Raw genomic sequence first — 12782 nt, 5'->3', positions numbered from 1 at the left:
TAACATCTGTGGGTTATGTTTTCCTCTTCCCTTATAGAGCACCATCTACTCTTCCTCAAAGTAGGGTTGATGTGGTATATTGTCCATGCATAGAATCCCCAGGCATTTTCAACATACACTTTCTCTTCTCATTGGTTTTCATTTTTTCATGAAAGTGGAGTATACAGGTCCTAGGTAGAAAATGGGTTGAAGTAACTATAGAGTACACAGTAAGCAGAAACCACATACAAAGTCACTCTGATATTAAAACGTGAAAGTACATTTAAAGATTTCTTCAAAGCTTTAAGCTGTTACCGTATGTTTACCATAATGAGTTTAATTAGAATAGTAACATGCTATAATTATTGACAATGCACACTTCCAGCACCGGGAAAATGTTCATATTAAGGATGATATGACATCCTGTGTGAGAATAAGGTTAGAGTAATTGCCATCCTGACACTGATTATCAATCAGATCCTAGGTTCTTCAGGATATGGAATTGTTTCTTTAGTGAGCAGCAAATTACTAGCAAAGAAAACCACTCTATGTTGTTTATTAGCATAACTAGACACAATACACCTAAAGGCCCAGCAATTAATTTCAAAATCAACACAAGCCAATGAGTAATGCAGTGGGAGTTTGTCTGGCATTAAGATTAATATTTTATCCATAGTAAATGAGTTTCCATTGATAAATTCAAAAAGAAATAAAGTAACAGAAATCACATAAACACAATATCATTAGCCAGCACCATTAAAAATCTGTTTATTCAGGTTATGTTCTTCATAGCTTTACATCTGGAATAGAAATCCGTTCTCATCCTTTGATGATGTTTTGGCTTTCTATGACTTAGCTAAAAGTACAGGCAAAGTTGTGCAAACTGCCCACAGTCCAAAGGGGGGTGCATCACCCCATGGAGGCGCTTGAGGAAGATATTCTGCCCCAGAAAATCCTTTTTGAGCTCCCCAATGCACAGTGTGCCTGCTCCTACAACCCCCTCAGAGAGTGAAGTTCTCCCCACCCATGGCCCTGCCTTCACTGCCCTCCTCCTTTAGGGTGCATCCCACTGGGAAAAGGGAGGGTGAAAGCCCTGCGCTCTCCTGAGCTGTAACTGGCCTGGATGCAGGGTATGCCAGGGTACATATCTATCCAGGTTTCTTGCTCTCTCCTCTCCCCTGCAAGGTCAAGCCAGAGTCTTGCCCCAGATTTCATAAATACTACACCATAGCTGCACTTGGTTGCCAATGCAACCCATTTTGCCATCGTATAAAAACGTTACACCCTTCCCAGCTTCACTGCAGTCACTTTACATGTTCTGGGCAAAAAATGTCTAGTTCAAGAAGAGGAAATTGTTTTCAGTGGTTTCATGGTGGTTTTTCTAAGGGAGCTTGGGAGAAATATAGCCAAAGCACTCCACCCACATATTAGAGATCTGAGGATATTTTCACTGCATTGGGCCCTTCACTCAAAATACCTAGTAACAAATTGTAACAAATCCAAGGCCACTTGGAATGCGTGTACCCGGCAGTTAAGAACCCATGGCTGGCCCATGCCAGCTGACTCAGGCTCATGGGGCTTGGTCTAAGGTGCTCTTTCCTTGTGGTGCAGATGTTTGGGCTTCAGCGTTTTCCAGGTGAAGCCCCCCATGAGGGGGGAGGGTCCCAGAACTCAGGCTGTAGCCTGAGCTCAGACATCTACACCACAATGAAACAGCCCCTTTGGCCTGAGCCCCGCGAGCCTGAGCCTGTTGGCATGGGCCAGCCGTGGATTTTTAATTGCAGTGTATTCATACCCTTAGGGACTTCACCATTGTCATTATGATTCAGAGCACACCATGCCTGCTTTGACCTGCACAGCACCTGCAGAGTTAGAACTGTATTGGCTTGATTCTCTTCTCACTTATTGATGTAACTCCATTCACATAACTTGGGTGGCTCCTGATTTACAACAGGGCAGCTGAGTAGAGAATAGACCCTATTTATCTGTGTAGCTGTATTGAGCTCCTCACAGAAACATCTGAATTATTACAACTCTTCCAGCTGCAAAAGCACAGGGCCCTGCTAACTGAAATGAAAGAAATGCATTTTAATTTATCATCAGAATAAGGTCTATTTTCCACAGCTGAGCAGTTCCAATTGCATCCAGTAGAGGGAAGTGCCATACGTACACACTAGCCAGTTCATTATTGTATCAAGGTAATCCCCTCACACAGAAAAAGCTGTTTAACAAAGATTCCTAACGTTAGAATAACAAGAAGTACAAGTGGGGAGGGGTAAAATCCTAAAGCCTTTTGAAAAGGTCTGTTAGAAGCGTCCAAAAGGCTGGATATACTAAAGCATATAGCTCTGTCTGTGCACTTCCACCAGTGTCACATTTCCTTGGGTTATCCGCCAATCCAATATCCAATTTTCAGCACTCCCTGATATAATTACAGGAGCTCTTTCACAGAGGAAATGTACTCAAATTTCTTCTCTCATAACTTTTCAAATAGGAAGTTCAGTGCCCCAATGGAAATATAAATATAAGCAATAAAAATCTCAAAGCCCAATAAAGTCAGTCCATCCAGGTTGTAAAGACTATCAATAATAAAATCCTAACACGGTTTAGTTTCCTGACAAAGGCTAGACAGACATGTGGCTAGAACACTAAAAAGTAGTGGGTTTGGAATGGGTTTTTTTCTTTATAGCCTGTCTGACATATATTAAATTACAGCTTGTTCTCTTTGGTTTACATTTATTAGATATACTTTAACCCTTTCTACGCTGTTACAAAAAAACCAACACCACCCAAAAAAAACCCAAGCCGCTCTGAACTCTGTTATGACTTAATTCCCAAAACACTTGGATGAGTTAAATTATTTTAAACCCAGATGGGACAAACCATTAATCTGAGATTTGTTAGTCTGAGGCTTGCTCTCCAGGCGGTGCTCTATTCTTCAGCTGCCCTGCTCTGACATTTCAACCTGGTGCCTGTCTAGCCTCTCACAAGGAGCTGAACTGCGAAATTGGGAAATTCAATCACACAGGAAGAAATCAGCTTATTATTATTTTTTCAAGTGAAGCTTCTTGCTCCATGCAATCCCCATTAATACTATCACTCACCCATGCTTAGATTTGCCATTGCCAGTTATTTCAGATGCTCAGGGATTATCCCAAATAAGAAAATGAATTACATTTAAAACTGGAGATTCCTGCCATACCTCATAGTACACCTCTGCAGCATTGGGCAGGCTATACTAACCTTATAAACCGCTTGATCACTGCTTCCTCTGAAGCATCTGGTTCTGGCCACTGCTGGAGGTCACACACTGTAGGTCCCACCCTGACCCCAAGAGCCCGTCTAGCCCCACTTTGGCTTCCACCAGCCATATTTACAACCAGCAAGGTGACCCCAAACCACTCCCAAGTCCTAAATTTCTCCAAGACTGTCTGCCCTGAAATGTCCAGCCCTCTTTTGGACGGTTCAGAGAAATAACAGGTTGGTTTGTTTGTTCCTCTAAAGACACATCACATTTTAAGAATATAATTCTAGGGCATATTCAGAAATTTTTGTACACACCCTGTGCATACATAATGCAGAAATATTAATGATCAGCGAGTTCTTAGTTTTCCAATGATATCTTACATGACACCTTTTAGATACAGATTATAACCACAGTGAGCTGAGGCACACTGAAGTGGTCAGGCCAGCTAGAACTCATTACCTGGTACCAGTGAGCCCCTTGCCCTCTGGCACTGGGATGCTCTTAGGATCACACCTCCTTGTTTACCAAGCTGCAGGAAGGTTAGCCACTGGCTGACCTGGAGGCAGCAGGTCAGAGCCCTCTTTCCTGGACAGGGCATCTGCCGCTATATTTTCTTTCCTCTTTATATAGAAGAAACCTGTTTTGTCACCTTTGTCTGTTTACAATCTCCAGGACATTATATCAGAGAATAACCATAATTTCACCTACAGAGTTTTTATAAACATTTCACTGTGACATTTATGACTAGTGTGTTATTAGATTTCAAAAATATATTATATAATCTCACCCTGTGTTCTTCTTCTGAGCAGTCGAATATACTTTACGCAACTTTTTACTCACTGGTTTAGAGAGTCTGGAGAAAAACAAAACATTGTTCATCAAAATGTTGAAATATTATTATAATAAAATAATTATTGTGCATAATAATAATTTAATAGAATAATTATAATTAATATATACACATTCATTACATTATACATATTATAATATGTCTGATTTTTCATTTTTCTGTGGCTTTTTAATCAAATATTTAATCCTGGTTCTGTTTTGAAATTGGTAAAAATTTACTGGCTAAACTTTATATGTAAAATTTTTGTCAAAAAATTTGGGAACTAAAAATGCTCAAAGGAACAGACAATTTTATGTGAAATTTTTTATTTTTGCATAAGGGCCTTTTTGATGAAAAAGGTTCTAGCTCATAATTGTTTGATTGATTCTACTGATGCTTTCATTTCTGTTTAGATTATTATAATTATATTTGTACTTCTTCTTCTTATTATTATTATTACTTTGCTACTGCTACTACAGTAACTTCTGGGGGCCCCAGCCAAGGAGCAGAGCCTCATTGTGCTCAGTGCTATACAAACCAGCATAAGAAAACACACCTTGCCTCACAGAGCCTGCAATAGACGTTTATCACAAGATATAACAAGGGTTGGGGTTGGCAGGGCAAGGAACAGTGAAACCAAACCATTTGGCATTGTAGGCAGGAACCTCAGCTTGCCACAACCCTGATGCCCGTAAGCTAATGTTACTAACTTCATTTTCTGGTTGCTGCTAGAGCTGTGTGAGCCCTCAGTGCTTTTCTCATGAATGATGCTGCTGGTAAACAGCCATTTGGCTTGCAAGGGGCTGACTATGAAGCAGCCCCTTCAGTTTCAAGTTGGGTTTGATGAACTCAGACTTCAGTGAAACATTCCCAGCCTTCACCGGGCCACTTGTCTCTGTGCTGGAGCTTACTGCACAGCTGGCTGCAGTGAAAGCCAGATGGATTGTTGTTCTCCCTACTTTACTTCACTTCACATAGCTCAAGGTCCTTGGCAAATTTCAGCCACCCAGCATGGCTGCAAGGTGACATTAATATATATATTTCACCAACGGGTGGATGAAAGAACAGAGGTGGAATGAGAGAAGTCACACAGCAGCAACAGGACAAGGTCCCATGACCCTCATTTGACTGTTATAATCACTAGACAACACTTCCTGCTTCGTGGAGAAAGTTATTGATTAGGGGTCAAATTTTACCTGGCTGAATTTTCTCCTCCTATTTACCTCCTCCTTGCTGGGGTTTTGCAGCAGTGGAGTCTCTGGTTTAAAATGTTCATTAGTTGCATTTTTAAAAAATGCTTTTGCAAAGAGCCCCCCCCCCCAATTGTTTGCCAGCACTCGCCTTACAGGGTTTCCCCCCAGGATATCGCATGGGCTCAGGAATCCTGGATTTATATTAATCGATTAGCAATGTTAAAAGAAAAAATAAAAGGCCTTCTTAGCAAGTGTGGCACTAATACTCCAGTGCTGACAAATGCTTGCAAAGACAAACCACAATTACCACTTAGTTGTCAGCCTTCAGGGTCTTTTCCAGAAATGCAGGTTTGTTCTGTCATTCTGAAATTGTGCTTTTCGAAACCACTCTTTGCTCTGTTAGGGCCTGATCCGGTAAAGTGTTATGCTCCTCCTGCAAAGTGCTGAGCACTCTAAACTCCCACTGAAATCCACCTGCTCAGCACCTTGCAGGATCAGGTCCTTTGAGAAGGTTTTCAGTGTAGCCTAGATTGAAATCTCAGTGCTAAAGTGGAAATGTAATTATATTAATGGAAAAATATTTCATGTCTTTGTCAGCTAACGCTCTTTAGGAGGCTGCATGTGTCTGTAATGGGTTCTGACTTGTATCAGTTCCTTGTAGCGAGCTATTTTTGTGCTTTACTCCTTAAAGTCCTTCTATGATGATTTAAAGCTTACTCAGAGAGTTATATATACGCACCATTATTATGATAGGTATGGTGGGGGATTAATAAACTTATTACGTCTACTTTAGCACAGAAGAAATGTTATTTATAGATATATGCACATTTAAACAAGAGAATAAATTGATTATACCTAGACATAGGGCATTATGCATTATGATAGTGGGCATCATTAAAAAGGTAATGTTTGTCATTTTAGGCACCGAATCAAGAAAACTAACAAGACTCTTCAGTGCCTTGTCTTGAGTGCAGCTATTTTGGTCACCCTGAAATATGAGCACAATAAAACAGGAGTGGAGCTGTTGGCCTGTTGCGAGCAAGGCTAGTTTCGCTATTCTAGAACGGCTTTCAATGGCCAGTCCTTACAGCATAGGAAGTCGGGCTGGCATTACCAGCAATTAAAGTCTTTGGCAATAGAAAGTAAAGGAAAACATTGAATTAGGCCTAAAACTGCCTTCTTGGTCTGTTTTAAATGCTTTGGTCTGATTCTGACTTCTGTGGAGTTTTTCCTGATTTGTGTGGGTGTGAGATCAGAATTAGGCCCTCCAGAGCAAATTGTGGGCAGCTCTGTGCATTTTCTGTGGTGAGCTATTTTAATTAGATAGGTCTGACTCTCCACCAGCTTAAAGCTAAAGTAATGCAGAGCTCAGTTAGGCTCCTTGTCTTCCCCACGGATTGCAATGCTAGTAAGTAGGCTGATACATCTCTGAGCCTGGAAAGGGAAAGAGATTGATTGTATCACAAGAGTGTACAAAGGGTATCCCAAAGCTTACCTGTGATTTCTCCTGACACCCATGATTTATGTAAGCAATAACAAATGACAAGGCATGATTTGACAAACAGGCATCTCGGGTGTGCTGTAAGGCATGCAGTGAAAGACTCTTTTTAACAAAGTTCTTCCTGTTAGTGTAAAATTTCCCATTAGAAAACTCTAAAAAGGTGCATCAAACAAAGGCCCTACAGTTTAATTGGGCAACAAGCTGCCTATCATAAATAAAATGACTACACAGACATTCTGAAGGAAGGTCTGGCAAGTCACAATTGAATTAGGTATTTCTGGGCAGCATAATTATGTTCCTTAACAGCTTGATACTATGGATACTCTTCTAAACATTGGTCATGTACTGAACACAAGGTTGCTGAGATCTCCCTAAGATTTATTAGGTTTATTAATTTAAAAAATTGCGTTAAACTGATGCACAGAAAATGGAATATATTAAATGTCTCCCTGGAAGGGATCTGGGGGAATAGGTCTGCAGTGGATGGGATAGTGTTTTAATGATGAGCAATAATAGTCATAAAAGCCCTGTGTAAAATATTTAAACTGGCTTCTAGTCTCCAGTTTACATATTTGGAGCCAAAATATTATGTTCGCAGTATCCAAGATGTGAAAAGGTTAAAGAAATTCCAAACTGAGGATGGAATAGTAATAAGTATGGTCTTGATTTTGCATAGTGATCCACATGAGCAGACCCTCTGACCCACATGTAGTCCCATTGACTTGGCTGGGACTCCTTGTGGACAGAAGGATCCAGCCACGTGGACAGCTTTTCTGGAATGGGACTGATAGCTGGTCAGATTCATCATTGCAAATAATTTATCCTACTAATTTACCACTTATTTTTTGCTCACAAAAAGCACCAGCATAGTTTCACCTTCATTGTTTGCAACAGCTGCTTGCTGGCCAAATACTGGAAAGGAAAATATTCCCCAGCTGCTACTGCTTGTTGCTGCAGCGTATGTGATACGTTCAATCTGGAAAACCTGATGCTGTTGATAATTAAAGAAACATTGATGAGTCAGCATTACCCTGTCAGAGTGTTACCCATTCTCGAGAAGATACTGTGAAAGCTTCCACATGTCCTGACAAATGCAAAGCTTTTATTTTCCTATAGAGCCATTTATTTGCTCTCATTTCCGATGTGTTTGCCACTATAATATTCTGTGTTGTTCTCTCTCTCTCCTCACCCTTTTCATGTTATTTTACATCAAATAGTTAATTTAAAATCTTTTAATAAAGGGGTTGAATGCACTAAGAATATGAGTATGGCCCTCCGTTGTATAAGACACACATGGGTGTTTGGGTTTCTTTGTTTTTTTGCCTTAGAAGCATAGTCAAATCTCATTTAGCTGAATACTTGTTAATATAAACTCTCAGATCTCTAAAGGTCAGTGAGTCTTCAGAGGTCTGTTTTCACATAGTCTTGGGGCAAGTTCTGCAGTTCTCAATATTACAATAGTTATTTATATAACAGTAACACCTAGGAGACCTTTTTGATGGGCACTGTATACACATAGCAACAGACACCCCCTGTTTACGATCTAAATACACAAGACAGACGAAGGATGGAAAAGGAAACAGAGTCATGATGAGGTGAAGTGACGTGCCCGAGGTCACACAGCAGGTCAGTGACCAAGATGGAAATAAACCCCAGCTTTCTAGATGCTCAGTCCTGTGCCCTAGTCTTCAGGCCATGCTACCTTTGATTCATTTGATTCTTACTCAGGTAAAGTGAGCACTGACTCTAATGTTGACTTCAGTGCCTGAATAAAGACTACAAGACTCAGTCCATAACATGCTGGAATCAGACGTCAGCCCAAAAAGTATTAAAGATATTTGGGAAAGCCATTTGAGCAGACTTTGAGGTCTGTGCTCAAGATCTTCAAAGTTCAAGGCCTCTCAGTTGGTGTAGCCTGCTGGGTAATTCTTCAGCTAACTGGCCAGCAGACTTTCCTGATCAAGGATCAACAGAACAAACTGCAGACTAAAGTGGTAGAAGGGGACAGTGCGTCACTGAGTTTGGGCTGCCTTATGCAAATTGGCAAATGTCCATCCCCACTGGCTCACAGAGACACAAAGAAATACTGAACAATGTACCATTCCTAGTACTTTGCTGCTCTGTGTGTCCGCCCATTCTGCCTGTCTGGGCCATAAACCCTTCACTGAAACTCATATCTATTAAAAGTGATAACAATACTCTCAATGTCTTCAGTGAGAGCAAGATTTGCCCTTCAATGAAACTGTTGTACATGGAACATGTCACTGTTTCCATCTTCCATGGAAAAATATCAGAATTCATAGTATTTTTCCATGGAATATGGAAACAGTGGCATATTCCTTTCATGGAGGAAAACAAGAACTTAATAAATGTAGGCAAACTTCCTGCTAAATTCAGAGACAGTGTGCTACAGACACTAGAGAGTTAGCCTAAGGCCTTGCTTAGTCTTACAGTCATTTCAAGAAGTTAAAAACTAGTGGGAAGACCTTGCAGGTTCACTGCACACAAACTGCCCTGGGGCGCATTTCTGAAGAGGGGCACCTTCCTCCTGGAACAGTGTGTGTGCGATGGATGTCTGCTGGGCTTTTTCAAATGTATTATGCATTGTGTACTAGTTGCTCTGAGGGTTTGATTAAACATTGCTTTTTTAAAAAAAAAGCAACAACTATTTTCCTTTAAATTATCCTTAAAAAACGATTGGAAAATACTCAGCAGCCCTACTCCACAGTAGTGGCAGCAGCAGTAGCTGGATCACTATAAGGGTCCAGTAGCTTCCCTACTAGGCACCAAGCATCTTGGAGTTTTGAGCAGGCAGCATGTGGATTGGGATTAATCTGGGACAGCCCTCCAAGGGGAGCAGTGGGGGCAATAAAACCTAACTGGCTTCAAGACTGAGCTTGAGAAGTTTATGGAGGGGATGGTATGATGAGACTGCCTACAATGTTATGTAGACGATCTGTGACTACTAGTCGCAAATATCCCCAATGGCCAGAGATGGGGCACCAGATGTGGGAGGGCTCTGAGTTACTACAGAGTTCATTCCCTGGTACTTGCCCACATGCTCAAGGTCTAACTGATCGCCATATTTAGGGTTGGAAAGGAATTTTCCTGCCGGGTGAGACTGGCAGAGGTTTTTTGTCTTCCCCTGCAACGTGGGGGCGTGGGTCACTTGCAGGTTTAAAGTAGCATAAAGGGTGGATTCTCTGCAACTTGAGGTCTTTAAATCATGACTTGAGGACTTCAGTAACTCAGCCAGAGGTTATGGGTCTATTACATGAGAGGGTGAGTGAGGTTCTGTGACCTGGAATGTGCAGGAGGGCAGACTAGACGATCATGATGGTCCCCTCTGGCCTTAAAGTCTATGAGTCTACTGGATTGATATTAGGCCTGGGAACCAGAAACTCCACAAAGGTAATATCAGCTCTGCTGTTGATTCACTGTGTGGCCTTGGAAATTAAACTTTCTGTCTGGACATGCAGAGGGTCATAGGCTATATTCCATCAAGACATGTTGCTACTTGTGTGACAGAACAATGCAGAACAATCTACTGTGAGTGAAATCTCATTTTGACACTAGGAGTGGGTTGTCCCTATGAAGGTCATACTAACTACTCTCCTGTGATAAGAAAGGCAAGACTGGGCCCTTAGCTGGTTCTCTCCATGATTTTGAAAGTCTGCCTGTAATTTTTAGAAAGATCTTTGCTGAGCTCACTTAGCTTAGTGTAAATTTTTATAACACTGAACCACCTCTCACTTGCAGAGATCACTTGTTTGCATTTTCTTTCTTTTTTAAAAATCAGAAATGAAATGCACAGTTTTATCACAAACAGGTCTATGAAATTCAGGTACAAACATAAAAGCAATCTCTGCGTCAGCACGTGGGCTGCAGCTGAAAGAAAATGGCTCTCATAAATGCTCGGCACTTTATGTAACTAGTGTATTCATTTTCCTTGTTAGAGAGTTCTTGAAGACAAACATCATGTTCCAAATTCCTCCTTCATTTACAAGTTTCCTCATGTATTTGTTAATAAAAAACTTACACAGTGGACTTCTCCAAAACCCCAGCAGCTAAGCAAATGCTGCATCAGGATAGGAAAATCAAGTTCAATTTTCATAGTTTTTACTCTTAAATTACAAGTGGCATGTTGGGCTACATTGTGGCTTTTAAGCTCCTGATCTGAGCACTGCAGAGTTGGGCACCATGGAGTTTCACTGCCAGAGGAAAAGTACTGGTTATCATCGGGGCTACAGCTTTGTCATTAAATGATCTTCCTTCTACATTGTTAATAAGATGACTTTGGCATCATTGTACTCATGAAAAATATGGGTTTTAGTCTTTAGTAAACACTTGTCCAAAGATAGTGGGCTTTGGCTCCATGAAACAGGTAGAGAGGGAAGTTAGGTTTGACTGGCTTAGACCACTTTTAGTATAAGGCCTGGCTGCACCTTCCCATAGTGAAGGGGGAAGATAATTCTACACGATTCCCCTTGTGGAGTTCCTCTTGAATTGTTCATTTGTGGGGTGATGCACTCCTGTGTCCCTGCAGCTCCCTGCAGTGAGGCTCCCTGGGAGGACTAGAATGTATGCAGAAAGGGACAGAGTTGAGGTCATGTGTGTAACCTTAATATTGTGATTTCCCGGCTTTGAGTGCTTTACCATGCAACCTTGAAGTTCTCTCAGTGTAGCTTCTTTAACACAATTTAGCGTAATAAAACATGTGTATCAAACCTTGGAGACGCAGGTTTTCTGAAATTCAGTAGCATTTCTTCTTGTTAACAACCCATTCTGTTAGTTGCTATGGACACAATGATTGAAGGTCATCAAAAGCAAATGGGGCAACAAGAGAAAGGAGACATAAACAATCAGCATAATGCAAAATGGGACATGACTAGTATGATAAATATTGTGTCAGCCTTGTACATTTTAATGGGAGTTGATTATTTTCTGTATGGTGTAGTGCTGTGGAACAAAATCTAGTACTCCAGTAACAAACCTGAATTAATGGCAAGTCCAAATGTATAGAAATCCCCAAAGCCAAACCAATACTGGTTCCCAGTGGCATTCAAAAATCAAATTTAGTGAAGGATATGACCATGTAAATAAGAGAGAATAGTAAGTGGGTCAGCAGTGACATCACTCAGGGCTGTGGCAAAAGGTTGAGGCAATGAAGTATTTTCAACATGTTGGCTTTGACTTTTCCTGTGAAAAACTGCACAGAGACTTGTTTTTTGTGCAAATACCATATTGTCATTTGCCAATAGTTATCTTGCATGCCGATGCAACACCTGTCCCTTTAATTGCCCTATTGTATGTGCCAATGTATGAACAAAATTGGAGATCAGATTTTCTTTGTCACACAAAATCAGCACTGCCACTGTTGCTGTTTTCAGATGCAGTGTCAAGTTTTCATACAATGGTACCAAATTGTTGATTAAAGTATTTCATCAAAAAGAAGGACAATGGTATTTAATGCATAGCCCCGAAGCCCTCCAGTGACTCACCTGACGTGTGAAATCTCTGCTTCCATAACAGGGGGAAGAAGGATATCAGGATACTAAGAAATAAACAGAATGTTGGTGCAAGACAAGACTTGGGATAGGAGGGGATTTCATAAAAGGAAGAAAACTAAAGTTTTACATTAAAAAAAAGCCAAGCAAGTCATAGTCTGATACCCTTAGCACAAATGGGTAAAGGGTTTCTAGCAAAGTTCATTTGTTGTCTCCCTTCCCATGTTTAGTGGCAGAGCTTCTAGAATCCCAGCCCCAAGATGGAATCTGTCAAGATCAAAAGGATGAGGGAAAAAATTTCATTCCAGAGAAGAATTCAATTTCTCTCCGGAGAGACTTCGTAGCGGTGGTCCAACAGCAAATTAATCAATTTCTACACATTGGCAAATGGTGTCATTATCCAAAGTGTCTGTTCAGGTATAAAGGTATAGTTCAGCGTTTCCCCAATTACATCACCTTCACATTGCACCATTTGTCTGGGATGAGGAGAGAGAAAGAAGAAAGGTAAGCAAGGAAGAAGGAACGA

At 40.9% G+C, this 12782-nt stretch overlaps 1 protein-coding gene and 1 long non-coding RNA gene across 2 annotated transcripts in view; one reads left to right on the top strand and one right to left on the bottom strand.

The window, feature by feature from the left end:
• GPR149 (G protein-coupled receptor 149) overlaps nucleotides 1–12782 on the bottom strand; it is a 237823-nt gene that overhangs the window by 199649 nt on the left and 25392 nt on the right. The window contains exons 2-3 of the mRNA XM_039488658.1: nucleotides 12251–12303; nucleotides 4014–4079 (exon numbers count right to left, since the gene is read on the bottom strand). Of these exons, the coding sequence (XP_039344592.1) occupies nucleotides 4014–4079; nucleotides 12251–12276 (92 nt within the window). The 5' untranslated portion in view covers nucleotides 12277–12303. The remainder of the gene's footprint in view (nucleotides 1–4013; nucleotides 4080–12250; nucleotides 12304–12782) is intronic.
• The window catches only part of LOC120372018, a 33398-nt gene that overhangs the window by 4677 nt on the left and 15939 nt on the right, over nucleotides 1–12782 (top strand). The window lies entirely within an intron of this gene.

This window comes from Mauremys reevesii, linkage group 9 (genome assembly GCF_016161935.1).
Source record: "Mauremys reevesii isolate NIE-2019 linkage group 9, ASM1616193v1, whole genome shotgun sequence".
In the NCBI taxonomy this organism is placed as follows: domain Eukaryota; kingdom Metazoa; phylum Chordata; order Testudines; family Geoemydidae; genus Mauremys; species Mauremys reevesii.
Note: the sequence above shows the minus strand (reverse complement) of the source record. Positions and strands in the feature narration are given on the sequence as shown.